The 16554-nt window shown below is 41.7% G+C and overlaps 2 protein-coding genes and 1 long non-coding RNA gene across 5 annotated transcripts; 1 reads left to right on the top strand and 2 right to left on the bottom strand.

The window, feature by feature from the left end:
• Positions 1–49: 49 nt before the first annotated feature.
• On the top strand, positions 50–13260 carry LOC111664968 (discoidin, CUB and LCCL domain-containing protein 1). Of its 2 annotated transcripts, none has more exons than XM_023419801.2 (15): positions 50–229; positions 2765–2986; positions 3631–3768; positions 4962–5013; positions 5099–5171; positions 5265–5398; positions 5553–5590; positions 5962–6153; positions 6875–6987; positions 7137–7311; positions 7432–7524; positions 7733–7826; positions 8202–8239; positions 8320–8427; positions 11913–13260. In XM_023419801.2, exons 1-15 carry the CDS (start codon positions 127–129, stop codon positions 12353–12355), a joined length of 2016 nt encoding a protein of 671 aa, XP_023275569.1. In that variant the 5' UTR covers positions 50–126; the 3' UTR covers positions 12356–13260. The 2 variants fall into 2 exon arrangements, with proteins under 2 accessions (XP_023275569.1, XP_087033704.1); XM_087177578.1 differs by having other exon boundaries at positions 8317–8427.
• LOC147818371 (uncharacterized) lies at positions 5654–11142 on the bottom strand. The gene is made up of 3 exons (XR_015438031.1): positions 11088–11142; positions 7723–7811; positions 5654–7272 (listed from the first exon to the last, which is right to left on the bottom strand). It is a non-coding gene; the product is annotated as an uncharacterized LOC147818371 (long non-coding RNA).
• LOC111664969 (uncharacterized) lies at positions 12653–16446 on the bottom strand. Of its 2 annotated transcripts, none has more exons than XM_023419803.2 (3): positions 16233–16446; positions 15766–16030; positions 12653–15672 (listed from the first exon to the last, which is right to left on the bottom strand). In XM_023419803.2, exons 2-3 carry the CDS (start codon positions 16010–16012, stop codon positions 14165–14167), a joined length of 1755 nt encoding a protein of 584 aa, XP_023275571.1. In that variant the 5' UTR covers positions 16013–16030; positions 16233–16446; the 3' UTR covers positions 12653–14164. The 2 variants fall into 2 exon arrangements, with proteins under 2 accessions (XP_023275571.1, XP_023275570.1); XM_023419802.2 differs by having other exon boundaries at positions 16237–16446.
• Between the last annotated feature and the right edge of the window lie 108 nt (positions 16447–16554).

Genomic DNA, 16554 nt, shown 5'->3' with positions numbered 1-16554 from the left:
GTCGAGTTTACGTCCCGTGGCCAATAGTAAATATGCAGTACTTTGTACTATAACTTTTTACTGAAGGCAGAGCCTCGAGCCTGCGGGGCTTGCACCTTACTTTTTCTACGCAGAGCTCTGGAAATCATGCTTGTTAAGTGTGAAAACATCGGGGATGCTGTGAAGTCTCTCATTACCGGTTTCTGGTTCACTTTTAGCGTCTGTTCCTTAGTTGTTCACGGGCAGGAGGGTAAGAAAAAGCCTATTTTGTTGACATTTTGTGACGAGACTTTATTTCAAATATCTTGTGTGCCTACCACTAACCTTACGGTCATGAGCAGCTAAAACAGATTATTTGCCATTTTATTTTAATTTAATTGTATGTTTTTACGGAGTGAAATGTTTTAAAAGGACTGGCGACGAGCACCAGTGACCAAATGGTTTTAAAACATCCCGTGCATCCTACCTAAGCTAGTCAATATCAGTCATATCTACTGAATTTTACATGAGCAACTGCTAACTTCACTATTAGCTAGCTAAGCCTGTAAAACACAACTGCTGACAGCTTTGACATGTTCTGATGTGAATTCTACTTTTATGAACCACAAGAAACTTACATTAGTCTGTGTGTTTAGGTCAGTGGATAAATACTGTATGTCAAATTGAAGTAGGTGCAAAGGTCGACCATGTAATGTCATGGCAGCATTCTTGACATACTCTTCCCTTGTCCATGTTTACCTACTGATCCCAGCTATAAGCTTACCTTTCCCACGGTTTTTTTTTTTTAAAACAGCAGTCAAGTCCATGTGCAGTATGAATCACTGTGACCATAGACAAATAGAAAACCAATTTATGGCCCCGCAGACTATGACTATCACACGCCATACCACAGAACTTTTTTGTTGTTTTTGACTGTCTCCGGGCCTTTGGTTTCCTCACAGCAGAGGATGATTAAGTCCAGGGTCAATTATTTATTCTGAATCACTTTTTACTTTACTTGGAAATATGCAAAGGGCTTTGGTGGGGCCAGGGAATGGGGGAAACATTTTAGCCTCTGTGTTGAAATGTTGTGATTGACACACAAGACAGAATAAGGCAGTGTAGTGACAGGTAGCACAGGTGAACATCCTGTCTGCTAGTGTGGACCTGTAAGGACCTGCCAGCAAAACAATGTTGCCGGGGTGCTTTTGATTGACTGTCTGCTCTCCTGCCACCCAGTTTGACTCCACTTTTCTGTAATTCACCATCTGAATTTTTGAACTGGTCAGAACAGGCTGAACACATATCCCTCACTGCATGAACCCAGACACAGACTGGCCTGGAGACAGACTGTAGGTGAAAGGGTTCAGTGAACAGGGGAAGATTACCGGCCACCCAGAACTTCCCCAGCATTGCTGCCACTGTGGCCTCCCACCGGAAGGTGACAGATCCACGGTCTGTTGCCCACAGTTACAGTATGTCGCTGTGGCATTTCCAGGGAATCCTTTGGGGACTTGAGGAGGGGCAATAACATCCAAAGGTTTATGGTATTAGGAGCTGACGGGAAACAGGGGAACAGCTGGTGTGATGCAGGATGTGTTTGACACAGTAAGTGGAAGGTTATCCTCTGGTTTCCCTTCAACAAATCTCCAGGAGCCTTATATGGAAGACACGGACAGGCTTGATGTGTAGGCTTGGATGGACCGTGGTGCCCTTTTTGTTTTGACCATTCTCGGAAATTGACATTTTAGGAGTAGGATTTGAGCCTGCAGCCCCAATAGCACTTATCTCTGTGTGACCACTGTGGGAATTGACTCATTTATTTTCTGTGACCCACAGGGATGTTAGACGATCTAAATATTTGTGTTTTTCCATTCCAGTTCTAGCATTAGTCACAGCAACCACAGGTCAGAGGATGTAATGTATCAACATTCAACAAACATTGTTCATAAGGAAACTAATTCATAGTTTTAGAAAAATAACAAACCTTTGATCAGCTTTCTTGCCTTTGCTCTCAAGAACATCCAATATATCCATATATCCAATGTACAGGTTATAGTTTTTGGAGATGAGCACTTCTTACACCAGCAGTTGTCATCTCACAGTTATGATCAGAAGAGTATAAACACGCCCTGGTCTGCTGTGCATGTTCAGAATAGACATATTACTCATCTGTCCTGAAACGGGGCATTAAAAAAGCCCCAAGTGTATTTAATTAGGCGAACTAATGATGAAATTGTCTGCGATTGTGGGATTTTTACCTTGCTTAAGCTTGAGGTGCTCAGCTGATAACTCCTCTCTTCTCACAGCTGTTTCAGAGGTGAAACATATAAGTTTTTAAAAATACTTTGATATTTACCAACTGCATTAGTCAGTGCCTGTAAACAGCATTGATAGCACTAGTTTAGGCATAAAAAAGAGAAATATCCCAATAATTAGCTAGTTGCAGCTTCTCGAAAGTGAATATTTGCTGGTTATTTTAATCATCTATAATATTTGACTTAATACCTTTGGGTTTTGGATTGTGATCAGACAAAACAAGCAGTGTGAATATTCTGACTTGTGCTATTGAAAATTGTCATGGCTGCTTTTGACTTTGACATTTTAAATAACAGTGACACAAAATCTGAAGGGTCACTCTTCAGTTTGTGCAGTTATGTTTAAAGAGCAGATTGGATGAACAGCAAGTGGTTTGAGTCTCATTTTAGAATGAAATCAGCTAAACATATCCTGCAGGATGAATTTTACCTATGAACTGTCCCCTTCTTTTGTCACAGCCTTGTTATTGTACTTGTATTTATTTCAGGTAATGGCTGTGGACATACACTGCTGGGCATGGAGTCTGGCACCTTGTCCTCTCAGAACTATCCAGGCACCTACCCCAGTAACACTTGGTGTAAGTGGAGGCTTCGTGTGCCAGAAGGCCACACGCTGCGACTGCTGTTTGGGGATTTTGATGTTGAGAACAGTCCTGGCTGCAGCAATGGCTCTGTTGTGATCACAGACAAGAATGGGGAACCCAGTCTGGGTAAGCCTCTCCACCGTGTTTTTTAATGTATTTCATGTTTATGTCCGATCATCATGTTTTTTGGACATCATGGATCGGCTCTCGTGTGTACCTATTGCTCCTCTCTGAAATATCTGTTGATAGATTTTTTGATGTCCCATGTCATTACTGATGCTCTCACATCCATGACTGTGTAATACACACAGGGCATGCCATTACATTGACACATTAATAGATTAGGCAAACCCAGTTTCGCAACAGACACATGAACGTTTTCCAACCAGGTGTATCAAGTCGTGTCTTGAGGGCATAAAAGTTTGACAACACACTAAAATGAAGGTTGAGTGATTTAAATATTCTGTTAAGTTGCCCTTGGTGTTTACTATTGGATTCCACAGAACCTGTATGGTGATTTGTATTTTGTTTTTCTTTGTTACGTAGCTGTTCGTACATGCATATTTTCCAAGTGACAGTCAACATGGCTCTACTGTTTACTACACAGTAAAGCATTAGTGGGGTGAGATTGACTCAGATCATCTACAGCCATTATTAAGGACTGGAAATAGACATGTTCCTATTCCAAGAAATCTACAGTGCAGACAGTTGTGCTACATTTGAGCTTGTTTTCTTTTAGAAATATACTTTATGGGTCTGCGTATTCACAGGTCCAGTGTGTGGGAAGCTTGATGCATCGCAGAAGAATGTGTCACTTAAAAGCAATGAAGTGACAATAACCTTCAAGTCAGGCCCACACCGCTCTGGACGAGGGTTTCTACTGTCCTATGCCACAGACCAGTATTCAGGTATGACAGTAATTTGTACACACTAATGTAAGCTATGTAAGTGCTATTTGTTTAATTATAATGAGTATATGAATGATGATCATTACCAGCTGTTTTTACAATTGTGTTGTTATTGTGTATGTAGAGCACATATCTTCACATTTGAAATTGAAATTTGAAATTTGTGATGTGTAGTTTGAATTGAATTTCTGTGTGCCCATTTCCATGTTTACACTGGTGTAATCATAACACGGGTGTCTGAATTAATATTTGTCCATGTTTATGTGCACTTGTGTGTTGATGTGTACATATGTGTGGTTGTAAGTGCATGAGTCACTGCTTATTGGCATTCATCCTCCATCACTATCTTTGCTCTGGCGTGTTTGCTCAGAAAGTAGGAGTGAAACTCCTTCTCTCAGGCAGAATGGAATGAGGCCTGAGGCCTCAGTCTGTTGCATGGAGTGGCTGGCTTTCTTTTCCTCTCCCCCTCCTCTTCATTAGCCTGTTAACCACTGCAAGCCCACTCCCATCCCATGTTAGATGCCATAAGGCATCTCAGCCTAGAGGCTGTTGATCTAGCAGCTATCAAGTCCACATATAGATCATATTTTCACTCTCTTTCTACCAGTGCAAAAACAGATTGTAACATGTCTATACATACATTTATTTAGGGATTGAACTACAAATCTAATGTTTCTTGATCATTTAGATTCAATCACAAAATAATACAAACGTTAAAGTTCCTCCTGTGTATGATTTTAATAAGCGTGTGGACTTGAATGCTAGTCTATACTTAGAGATAGTTTCCTTTTCTCTACATGAGGTAATCTGTCCTGTACAGTATGTATCATAGTTTCCTGTTTTTGTGTTTGAGTTGTTTATGAAATCCAGCAACGTCTGGAGCTAAGCCTGTGTTCAGACATACAAACCACTGTCTGTTAACTGTGATCACACGAGGACCATTCGCTGTACTCGTGAACTGTGACAAAGTCACAGTAACAAAGGGCTTAGTCACATCAACAGCGATGACCGCTCATCCCCTAATTTAGCACACAGAGCATGCTAGACTGTCTCACACAGAATCTGTTTGTGTGTTGTTGAGTGAGTGGGTATTATGTAAGCCTGAGATACTGGGTCTCACACCGTACTATTAAATAAAAGTTATTCTCACGAGTGTTCATTTTTAACATCTGTCTTTCTTCTTCTTGTTACAGATCTCATTTCTTGTTTGCAACGAGGATCTCATTTTAGTTCAGAGCATTTCAGGTAAGTGGTTGACCTCTTCATTTCCCATAATAGAGTCTGTTTCAGTACGATAGTGTCTCTCACATGTTATTCTACTGTTTTTCAGTGTGTACTGCCCTGCTGGATGTAAGAATGTCACAGGGGACGTGTGGGGTAACTCTGAACATGGTTACAGAGATGTAAGTACAACACATTTCATTCAGCCAATCTGTGTTAGATTATTTAAATTAAACTCATCTCTGAAAATATTCAATACTTCCCCTCTTCCACAGACCTCAGTTCTGTGCAAGTCTGCTATCCATGCTGGAGCTGCATCTGATAATATGGGAGGTCGTGTCGCTGTGACTCGTGGGAGAAGTCTTACACTCTATGAATCCACCTTTGCCAATGGAATCCTTTCTAAAATGTGTGTCTGCTGTTATTTGTAGTCAAAAATTAAAAATGAGTGATAGCAGTAATATCACAGTGGCTGCCAGTGAGCTCCAAATGGGTTTAGTGAAATCCTGATTTGTATTTGATTATGTAGATGCACTGACCTTTCAACCATCCTCTTTTGACAGGGGATCATTATCTGAAAAGAAGCTGCTGTTTAGCCAAGGTATGAGCAAGATGAGACATTTATCACCACATGTTGCAGATTTTAAATGATATAATCACTGTATTTGCATGTTTGAGCCAATTTAATACAAGCAATATAGTATCTATATTCCTGCTGTCCATTTTTCCAGCCATTCTGTCATGTTTTAAATCTTTGATGTGTAATTTTCCCACCCACCCTTCATAATCTTCCATTCCTTCCACTATAGTATAAAAAAAAAAATTCTTTCTTCATTAGAGAGTCTGTATAGCCTGCAAAAAATTATCAGCAGCAAAGTATAAATGACTTGTGTGTTACCATATGTAAAAACACTCTGGGTTACATAATGAACTATTTTCATCACTGTATCCTTTCCTTTGGTCTCTCAACAGAATGCAACGACATCCTGGCTGTTTCTGGTTTTAATGCCTCATCTTTCTGGAACATAAACAGTCAAGAGCACAGAATGTTCTGGTCCTCCCGAAACATGGGTTCTAGTCATGAGTTCCTACCCTGGGCAGCGGACAGTAACGATCCCAGCCCGTGGTTGGAGCTGGAGCTGAGTGATAGACGCACTATCACAGGTTTGTTGAGAATGTGAATAGAAAATTTGTATTGGTGTGTAGAAATATGCTTATTTAAATGAAGCTGTCTAAAGGATAAGTCTGGTAATAATCAATGTTTTTCTTATTGAAAAGACCAATACCAACAATGAATTGAACTGACTGAAAGGTGCAGCCTTATATACATTAAGTTATTCCTCTGAGCCATTGACTTCCATTGTTGCCCAAAAACTAAAACACATAATTGAGTCACAGTGTTGCAATCGGGAAACATGGTCCGACATTAGGATGAACATGACTATAGTAATTCATTTTGATTCAATCCCATGCACTTATCCTGCTGCTGGAAATACTTGCTAGTACACCAAATGTGTGTCAAATCCTGGAAATAGTACCCAGAAAATACAGTTCTTATTCCTGTTTACATAAATTTTGCTTAAACCTACAGTGCTGAGTTGTTTTAGGAAATTAATGTGCATTAAAAAAAAAAAACTTCAGGAAGTATTGACAGGTTGAATGTGTTGTTGGTTTTGGTCTTTTCATGGAATTTGTTGAAAGCAAGAAAATATATCTCACTGACATTATCCTCTAAATGTTTACTTCACTACAATTCATTTCGTACCTAATTTCAACAAAGCATATCCTTTTATTAATTTCCACAGTGTTTTTTCTGCATTGTGTGGAACTACTTTCATTCATGTTGATCCAAAAAAAAAAAAACCATTGTGTTCTCTTCTCTCAGGAATAATAACAATGGGATCAAACGAGTACTACACAGAATCCTTCATTCTTCTTTTCAGCAAGGACAGAAAGAATTGGAAGCTTTACAAAGGTGCTCTCAGCAGAGAAAAAAAGGTATGCATTGCAGTGGACTCTCTGATGTTCGCTTGATGATGGTTCTTAATGAGGCTCCAACACTCCTGAGCTTATGCGGCTACTGAGTTTCTACTGTAAGCTTCCTGGTGTCCTCTGTGAATGAGTAACTTGGTTGTTATGGTTCCCAGGTGTTTCAGTCCTATACTGATGGCCACCTCAGGGTTCTCAACAGCTTGTTTCCCTCTGTGGTGGCTCGGTTTGTTCGGCTACAGCCACTGAACTGGCATGGCAGAGCTTCAGCTCAGGTCCAGGTCCTGGGTTGTCCTGTTGCAAAGATGACACCAAGGTCCCGCTCAACTGGAAGTAGGCATTAACTACTAGTCTTCCGATTTACCCCCAATCAACTTAATCTGTTCACATGATTTGTTTAGCAGTTGAGAATTCCTCATTATAAGTTTTGCTGTGCTGCTACTTGTCCCACAGAATCTCCGTCCATCAAAGTTAACATGGGTACACCACACCCAAGCCCCTCACCCACCCCCGCAGAGGGCCCAGTGTTAGTGGAAACAAAACTGAGTATGAACTTGCATCACCTTCTAATTCATCTATATGCACAATGAAAGTTAATACCACTCTGTGTGGGGAAGGATACTTGTCACATCAGTAAAAACAATTCCAATTGTCCTTTAATCTCATATTCACCGTTGTGTACATTGCAATAAACTGCATTACTTCCTGACACCTGTACAACTGTTTACTTACTCTGACACTTACCCTCCTGTAGGCACCAGTCAGCCAGTGATAGTGGCCGTGGGAGTGGTACTGGGGTTGATAATGTGCGGCAGTTGTTTGTTGGCTGGAATCTGGTGGAAGCGAAGGTACAATATTTTAATATATACTGTTGTGTACTTTATGAATATGGTTTATTTTTTGATACATTTTTCACATGGTCTTATGAAATAGATTTTAAAACACATGTACAAAAGGTAATTATTTGTTCATGCCTAAGTATTTTTGGTGTTCAGGAACTGTTCAGTCTATGGTTATGATTATGTTCGACCAAAAGTCTGAAACCCAGAGATATTTTGTTGAGTGATTATCTTTTTATGATTATTTTTCTGGCAATGGATTAATCGACTAGTCATTTCATTTCATCTAATGGTGACGCACTAGTAGTCATAGCACAGAAATGTCGGAAATGTAATCTAATGTGTTCAGTAACTAAATGCTTCTTCTTCATCTCCTCCATACAGAAAAAAAGATTCACAAATGAAGTACTCCTTACCCGAAAGTAAGTCAAGGGCTCTATTACATTTTCCATTTTATAATCTCCTGCTAAAAAGCCTCTGACTCTGTTTGTTTGTCAAGCAGGTTGTCAGAGTTTCCAGGCAAAGAGTCTGCCCTGCCCACAATCAGAGCTTATCTCCTACCCTCTGGAGCGAAATGTCCATGACGCTCTACCTAGCCCCCCTCTCAATGGTGAGAATTCATAGAAATATTTTATGACTTTTCCTTTTTTAACACCACAGCAACTTTTTCTTTAAGTAACCATCTGCTCCTGCGCATTTTTTGCTACTTTTTTCAGAGCCCATTCAGAGTTTAATGGTTGTCTCAAGTTTTTCCCTCCTCCATCTTTCCCACTTGAACAGTTTCTGGCTTCAGTGGTCAGTTTGAGGAGCTCATGCCAGGCCTGACAGGCAAACAGCTCTCTCCACGGGCTGTCCATTCTTTGCCCTGGCTCAGCCCATCACCCAGTCGCAGTATAAACATTCCTTTCTTTGGTCCACGGAGCCTCTCTGAAAGAGACCCTTTAATTGGAGCACGATAAAGAGTGCTCAGCCTACTCCCCACCACCACCACCAGTACCTTCTCTGAATCCCCCATCCCCTCCCCCAGCGAGGGGGCCCTTCACTGAGAGGTCCAGTGATAAACAGGACAGAGGGTCAATGCTAAGACAATCAAAGCCCTCACTAAAGCCTGTCTAATTAAAATAGTTCTGGCTCTGAGGCTCCCTGTGGACTCTTGAGTAAGGGTCTAGGCCTCCCACACCACAGCCTCTGCTGCTGGGGCAAAGCGGAGGGTCTGGTCTGGTCTGAGTGCTTCACTGTCATCCCCCGTCCCTGTTATTAGAGGAGACATTGTTGCTGGCAAGGCAGCTCATGCAGGGGCTCAACACTGGTCTGGTATGAGAGTGCTATTGAGTAGACAAAAAGCATTTCCCTGAAATCACAGCAGAAGATGCAAGAGGCAAATGAGTTTTCCCATTAGTTAAAAGATACTACTGTGCAGTTAATGTTTTCATGCGCATTTAATAACATTTTTCATCACAGTAATGGAGTATTAGTGGGGATGAACCAGTACGTTTTTAAAACTCATAAAATGTCTGATTTTCCTATACATATTGGCTGTCTTCAAGGGTCTTCAAAGAGTCTTAAAAATATAGAACTAAAACAGTAAAAGTGTTTCTGACATACCTACTCACACCTGGTTTTGAAAAAATTCTAAGCTCAAGGTTCGATTGCGTGGCTAATCCCAAAGCTTTCAGCTGCATCTCACAGCATTCTTCAGCAGGTGGAGAGGGCTGGGAAAGTTTGGGAGTAGCCAACAAAGTGAACCTTGAGTTTAGAAATAATTTTATCACACAGATAAAAAAGATTTAAAGATACTCTCAAGTAATTAAATGGTTTTAAAGATTATACTCCTGGTTTTAATTCGATAAGAACATTAGGTGACATTGATGGATAGAATAGAACTTTTATTTACAGGGGAAACAAGACTAAAGTCTTTTGTAGGAGTGCCTTGTTAACATGGATATAAAAAATATGTGGAACAAGCTGTAGTAAGATGATGAAATGTTCCATTGCAAGTTAAGAAAGTGACCACTAAACAATGACATAAATGATAATAAGAGCTGCATTGTTCCCTCTAGAATTTATTTTCTGCAGCGGTGCTGTTGTGCCGGTGTCCACGAGGATACGACCCCAGCCCATATTCATGCGAGTCAGAATAGCTTCAAATTAAATGACCATAGTATCATTATATATAGGATTATTCATGTTTGTCTTTTGTGTCTCAATTCATAGCTTTTTTATTTATCTGTAGAAATTAATATCAAAAAATGAAATGCACATTTACCATCTGCACCACTGGTCTTTTTTTTTAGTAACACACTTTAGCACTTAGATAGGCAACATGTTACCAGCGTTTTTATTGACTCCATTCTGTGTAGGCATTTTTACATTAAAATATAAAAGAAACTTTTCATTATCTTAAGGTGACTAGTTTGCATCCCTAATTTGCTTTACTAACCTCAGCTCCTCCATGGTCCTCCTTTCTCTTCCTAACCAACCAGTTTAATAGACTCATCTGAAAATTTAAATATGATTCAACTATCAAGATGTATGTGTACAGGACAAATTTGAGTTTAGTCTAAGCTTGTACCTGACGTTCACGTGCGGTAATATAACTGCATCGATTAGAAGTAGCTTGCCTTACCCTGTGGAGCGCACTGGCTGTGCTTTAATTACTGGCAGAGGATCTTACTAATGGACATGCAGGTAGTAATGACAAGCAGCTGATTAACGTTACTTACATAACAGCCAAAAACGTACTGTTAACATAGCCTCAGGGAGATGTTTGCTAATGCTAATACCCTTCACTTTTCCAGCAGTTGGGGAAACAACATGCGACTTTTATTGGTCTTGAGAAGCTGCAGCATTTATTAACTGACACACTGGTCTGTACATTTACTGCCATATTGACAACTTACTGCTAATCTTTTCCTTTGCTTCACAGGCATTCACCGCTTCACCATCAATTTTGCTTTTTCCTTAGTCACAGTGACTAATTACCCGCTGTACATTTAAACTTACACTAGTTCTTCTCAAGCACCCAGAGCTCTCTGCTCCTTTTAGTGACTTTAACTAATTCAACAACAGTTGTTCACATGCTGTTCAGATCAGCTAGTTGCTTTAGCTTAGCAGTTAGCGCTAGCTTCTCTCTTCCTCTCTCTCTCTCTCTCTCTCTCGTTGTGTCTTGAACCAACAGATAAACTTGTTCACCAGAGTGTGGTGTTGTTGTGACTTCAGTGTAGAGGACTGTGATGTTTATTATAACTTCAGTGATGTCTGCTGTCTTACCTGCGACATGCGGGTCCACTCCTTAACCGCAGCTGCTCTAGTCTGTGACCGGCTGTGTACACAGCAGCCTTCAGTGTGATAGGCTATTACTGGTGACGTCTAGCCAGTCAGATGGTGCTGAGGGCGGGACACAGCGGCAAGTTTGTTGAGTTTACCGTCAGATGTCCCTACCCGTTTTTTACTAAATCAAATTGCTGGAGTACAATTTCTGTCACAAAACTATGTTGTTACGCGTCCTTGGATTAGTAGTTCATATAAATTATCATCTGGAATTTAGCAGTAGTGGTATAATCTGCACCGCTGCTGAGTAAATACAGGGGAAAGTTTCAGTAATTGGGGAAATTTTTTACAGAAACTTAAAGAGTCTATAAAGTGTCATTTGCTGAGTTGCTTTCTTGTAGAGAGTTAGATGAGAATATGTCAGCTAAGGCTACAGCTAGCAGCAGGTTAGCGTAGCACAAAAACTGGAAGCAGTTAGCCTGACTCTGTCCACTTCCACAGCTCTACAACTGTTAAATCAATACATAAACTTAAGTGTAAAAATGACATTGCACCACTTTCCAGGGGGATATGTGCCAGTTTATTTCTTGGCTGGGACCAAAAACTTCCTGGAGTCCCCGCTGGTTGCCTGGCAACTGCTCAGAGCTGACAGTAACACAAATTGGCCAAATATATTTATGTAATATATGTAAGGTAAATATCTGGGAAAAAACAGATATGGTTTTTGATTCTGATTTCATCTGTTACACATAGTATGCCAGTGTTTGTTGGATCTCAGATGAAGAGAAAAACAGACTAATTAATTCATCTATTCATTCATTCCAGACTATGCAGAGCCTGCTGTTGCAGCTATTGGACAGAAGGTTGGGTCGACATTTAGACCCTCCGTAGATGAGGGCTACACCACCCCCTTCATCTTGAACCATTATGACACTCCTGGCAACCTGCCAGAGTATGCTGAGCCACTTCCCCCAGAACCAGAGTATGCCACCCCATTCAGTGAGCAGCTCTCCGAGTCCAACCTGCAGACTTTGACAGGGATGCTTCACAACAATACGCACAGACCTGCTATACTAGCACCTGCCACTGGTGCCAGGACAACATCCAGCCACGCTCAGTATGACTGCCCCTCACACAGGGTGCTGTCCAACGGCTACTGCACTCCTGCTCTACATGCTAGTGGCCCACGACCAGTCAGCGTGGTCTACGCTGAGCCCAAGTCATGTGACTCCTTACCGATGAAGCACACATACGAGGAGCCTTTGTGAGCACAGCAAGCTTAGACACACAGAAAAAAGATTCTAAAATGTGCTTTGGGACCAGAGGACCACTTGGAGTGATCTCAAGTGGACGCTCAGCTGGACAGTGTTGTCCAGAGTGTACTAATGCTGACAGAGCTGAACTTCCAGTAAGGAGTCACTTTGGACCATTATGCATATATCAGGGTACACTACTCAGAGTACAGAATAATCTGAGAGCCATATGGACACAGATATTTTCTCCCAGGAAGTATGTAGTTGTACAGTGGAAATATCCTGTGATGCACAAAGAAAATCCAGGTTCAGTCGTGTCTCAGAGATACTGTTTATTGATGTAATGTTTAATCACAAGCTGCACTTTCAGAAATACATACAGAAATGTATGCTTCAGTCTATTTAACAGGTTAATGCAAAAAAAATGAATGTTACTTGTCTTCACAATGTACAATTTCAACATGTTTTTGTAAAAAAAAAAAAAAAAAAAAACATTTAAGAAGCACTATAAATGATACACTGTAACTAAGTGGTTAATATGTTGTAATGATCATATTTAACCACTAGGTGGCTCTCTTTGAACACCTAACAATAATGGATTGCGTACTTTGTGTGCCGGTTCTCATTCCTTAGATGACCGTCATTCATTTCTAACATACATAGTAAAGTAATCAAAGATTGGTTTAAAATAAATGCTTGGATTATATTATAACACAGAAAGGCACAACAGTCTTCTATAACGATGGAGGACTTAACATGGACTAATGCCTCTGTGATTCAACCTACTCCAATGCCCTACAGCAAGACACATACAACTCGACCAAATTCAAAAGAGACTACTTTTTCTCTGAGGGTGTTCACAGACCTCCTATATTAGAGAGGAGAGTGCCAGAAAACCATATTAAAGAAAGATGCCAGTGTGTGGCCTTCTTGTTGCTTATTGGGCTTCTTTACAGCAACTTTCTCACACGTGAAATACACTTACACAGTTAAGTTAAATTAACTCTTTACTCCCTACTTTAACTTTCTTTTTACTTACATTTAAAAGCCATGCAAAGTCCACTGGATTTTCTGTGATTTTTTTATATGGAAAATATAGGTCTCAAACAGTGAAATTACTAATTAACATTATTTAAATAAACAAATGGCATTGCTCTTGTTCACACTGATCACGCAAAATACAAAATAGATTTGTACTTAAGTAAGAAAATTGTACTTCCTGTTATAAGGAATTTAGTAAGTTTAGGGGTCAGGTTGCAAATAGTCCTCCATTATATCTAAAACTGACCCTCAAAAATTGTAACTTTTGGGAATGCATTGACAAGTTATTTGGTGCCACATTTAGCAATTTATTCGCTATAATACAACAAGGAGAATACAGCTTCTTCCACTGCTGGATAAGGCACAATAAAACTACTGAAAATACTTCAGAAGTTGGCCTGGTGTGTGTGATTGCAGCAGTGATGTGCTTAAGGTTACTTTAAGATACACTTAAAGCCAGTAGCAGTTGTGAATCTGCACAAACAGACAACTGGATACCTCAATATAGAAAAATATCAACCAGTCTGAGGTATGAACTTCTATCAAATCATTTTGTATCAATCAGACTCTCCTTGAAATCACAAAAGGTAGGACAAATCAAATTGTATTTCAAAATATAAGTCAATTTGAGTCTGTATGGTAGCTCAAAAAGAAGTAGTGCAATTTCCAAGACTTTCCTAATTGACAAGAATAATACCAACAGAATGTATTCCGCAAAAAATAATTTTAACATTTAAAACCATTGTAACATTCCTTCCCTTTGCGCTGCTACCCCAGACTCTCTCATTTGTGCTTAACTCTTTCCTCTGCCCCCCCTTCTTCCTCTCTCCCATCAGAGGAGTAGTGCACCAGAGTCTGGTGTCTGTTCCTGGACGGGGCATCTTTAAAACGTAGGCCACAGTCTTCACATGCATACAGAAGGCCCTCTCTGTTACTGCCAGGGTTTCTTGCCTCAGACTGAGCAGCAGTTGAAGCAGGAGGATCTCTGGAGTTCGGAGCTGTACGTGAGTCGCTATCTGGCCTGTTAAGTGTATTTAGGCCAACACTGGCAGAAGGAAAAGTCTTGGGATGCCCAGGTGGATAGCCACGGCCTGCTGCTCCACGATATGTAACCCCAGCTCCAGCTTCTCCAGCATGTTCAGAAGTCAGCCCGTGGACTGTGCGGGAGTGGAAGCGGATCCCGGAGCGGTTAGAGAAGCCTTTCCCACAGAGGCTGCAGATAAAGGGCCTCTCTCCTGTGTGGATACGGGTGTGGATTTTCAAAGCTCCAGACTGGGTGAAACATTTCCCACACTGGTTGCAGCGGTAGGGCTTCTCTCCAGTGTGGGTCCTCTGGTGGGCCCGGACCCCTGCTAGATGGGGAAACCCCCTGCCGCAAAATCCACAAGAATATGGCCTTTCTCCTGTGTGAATGCGCCTGTGGATCTTCAGAGCCCCTGACTGGCTAAAACTCTTCCCACAGTCGGAGCAGGTGTAGGGCCGGGCACCAGTGTGCACATTGAGGTGAATGCGGAGGTTGCTGTGCGAGTTAAAGGCCCTGCCGCACTCTGTGCAGAGGAAACCAGACGGTTTGTGGGCATGCTCAGAGCGCTGGTGCTGGAGTAGCTGGGATGGTCTTGAAAAGGAAGCAGAGCAGTGCATACAAGGATGCAGCGACAACATGGTCACAGATGCCCTGCCTCTCTCCTCTTGTTGCTGTGTTTGTCTGTTCTGGTGGTGGCAGACCTGAGAACAGGTAGGAAAGGAGCGCTGGCAAGGAAAGCAGGGAAAAGGACCAGAGAGCTGAGAGGAGTGAGAGTGGGCAAGCTGAGGACAGGAAAAACAAGAGGTTATAGGGCAGTGGTGGTGATGAAAGTGATGATGTGCATGGGTGTGAGAAAATGGGGAGTCTGTGCTGTCTTGGTGGCCGAGGATCTGGGTGCACGTCTGGAGGCCACGGTGGCAACACAAGCAGGGAAACATGGAGAGAGTGGACAAGGAGCCTGAGGACATTCTGGACGGAGTAGTCTCTGAGTTCTGGTCTGGGCTCTGAGACCCTCTGTCCGCATCCTCCCCCTGCAGTCTGCTGGACGTTCCGGTCTCCAACTCAGATGTAGTGGTGCTGCTTTGTTCAGTGGTGTCCGGTAGGCACACACTGAGGCTCATTGGAGCAGTACTGCTAAGGTCTTTGGGGCGGCATACTCCATCGGAGCATGGCGGTGAGGACAAAGACTGTCTGGGTTTTAAAGTCTCAAAGGAAGGTGGGGAAGAGGAGTAAGGGCAGCCAGGGCAGGTACAGGCATGATGCAAATCTAAACATAAAGGAAACATGAATCACAATGAAAAGAATACTAAGATTTTTTATCAAGAAAATAAGTGAAACAATCCCTGTTGTGAGCTCTAACCTTCTCTTCTGTGTCTGGCGTCTCCCTTGCTCTGTGTTGCCCCAGGCTGGATGTGCCGGCCTGGCTCTGCCCCTGTCTTGTCCTGAGCAAGTGGAGGATGTGGTAGAGGCTCAAGTGAAGGACCTTTGAACCCCAGAGCAACAGCGTCACCACCAGTCATGCCCCACACTGCATTTAGCACATCTGGCTGATCCTTGGAGGTGTTTCCAGATGTGATAAGGTCACCGATGTACTGATGCATCTCCATCCAGGAGCATGGACCATGCTGCAAAGAAGCACAGAAAGCATGAGTGCAGATCGTGCATCGCAGCTGCACATATAGACTGTGTTTGCTATATCGGTAAAAGAAAATCCAGGTCACTGTGGGCCGACAGTGAATTTAAGTGACCAAAGATAGTGGCTCCTCTCAAAACAGACCGGTGTGACGTTATATCTTTTTAGCTGAATCAAATAACGGGGTCGCTTACTTACAATGTCGGTACACTTGTCTTTGTCCATGAATTAAAACAAACGCTGCTGCTGGCGCTAGATCGACAGCTTAGCTTTACATCAACGATGTCAGTTATTCAAACGCCGGGGTTCAAAACCATGAAAGCAACAAAAAAAATACACGTTTTCCACTTCATAATAACGTCTCTACTGTAGCTTTCAACCATGAAGACATCTCGTCAGCAAGCAGACATTGTATTTCCGGGTTTTTCAATCACGTGACGGAAATTGTAGTCTTCTATTTTTTTCCCCTAGAAATATAATATTCACTCGAAAAGTATGTATACATAAACTAAGATA

This window comes from Seriola lalandi, unplaced genomic scaffold (assembly GCF_002814215.2).
Source record: "Seriola lalandi dorsalis isolate HSWRI2012SDOR001 ecotype SW California unplaced genomic scaffold, Sedor1 jcf7180002054609, whole genome shotgun sequence".
In the NCBI taxonomy this organism is placed as follows: Eukaryota; Metazoa; Chordata; class Actinopteri; order Carangiformes; family Carangidae; genus Seriola; species Seriola lalandi.
The sequence above is the reverse complement of the archived record's forward strand: the minus strand, read 5'-3'. Positions and strand labels throughout refer to the sequence as shown.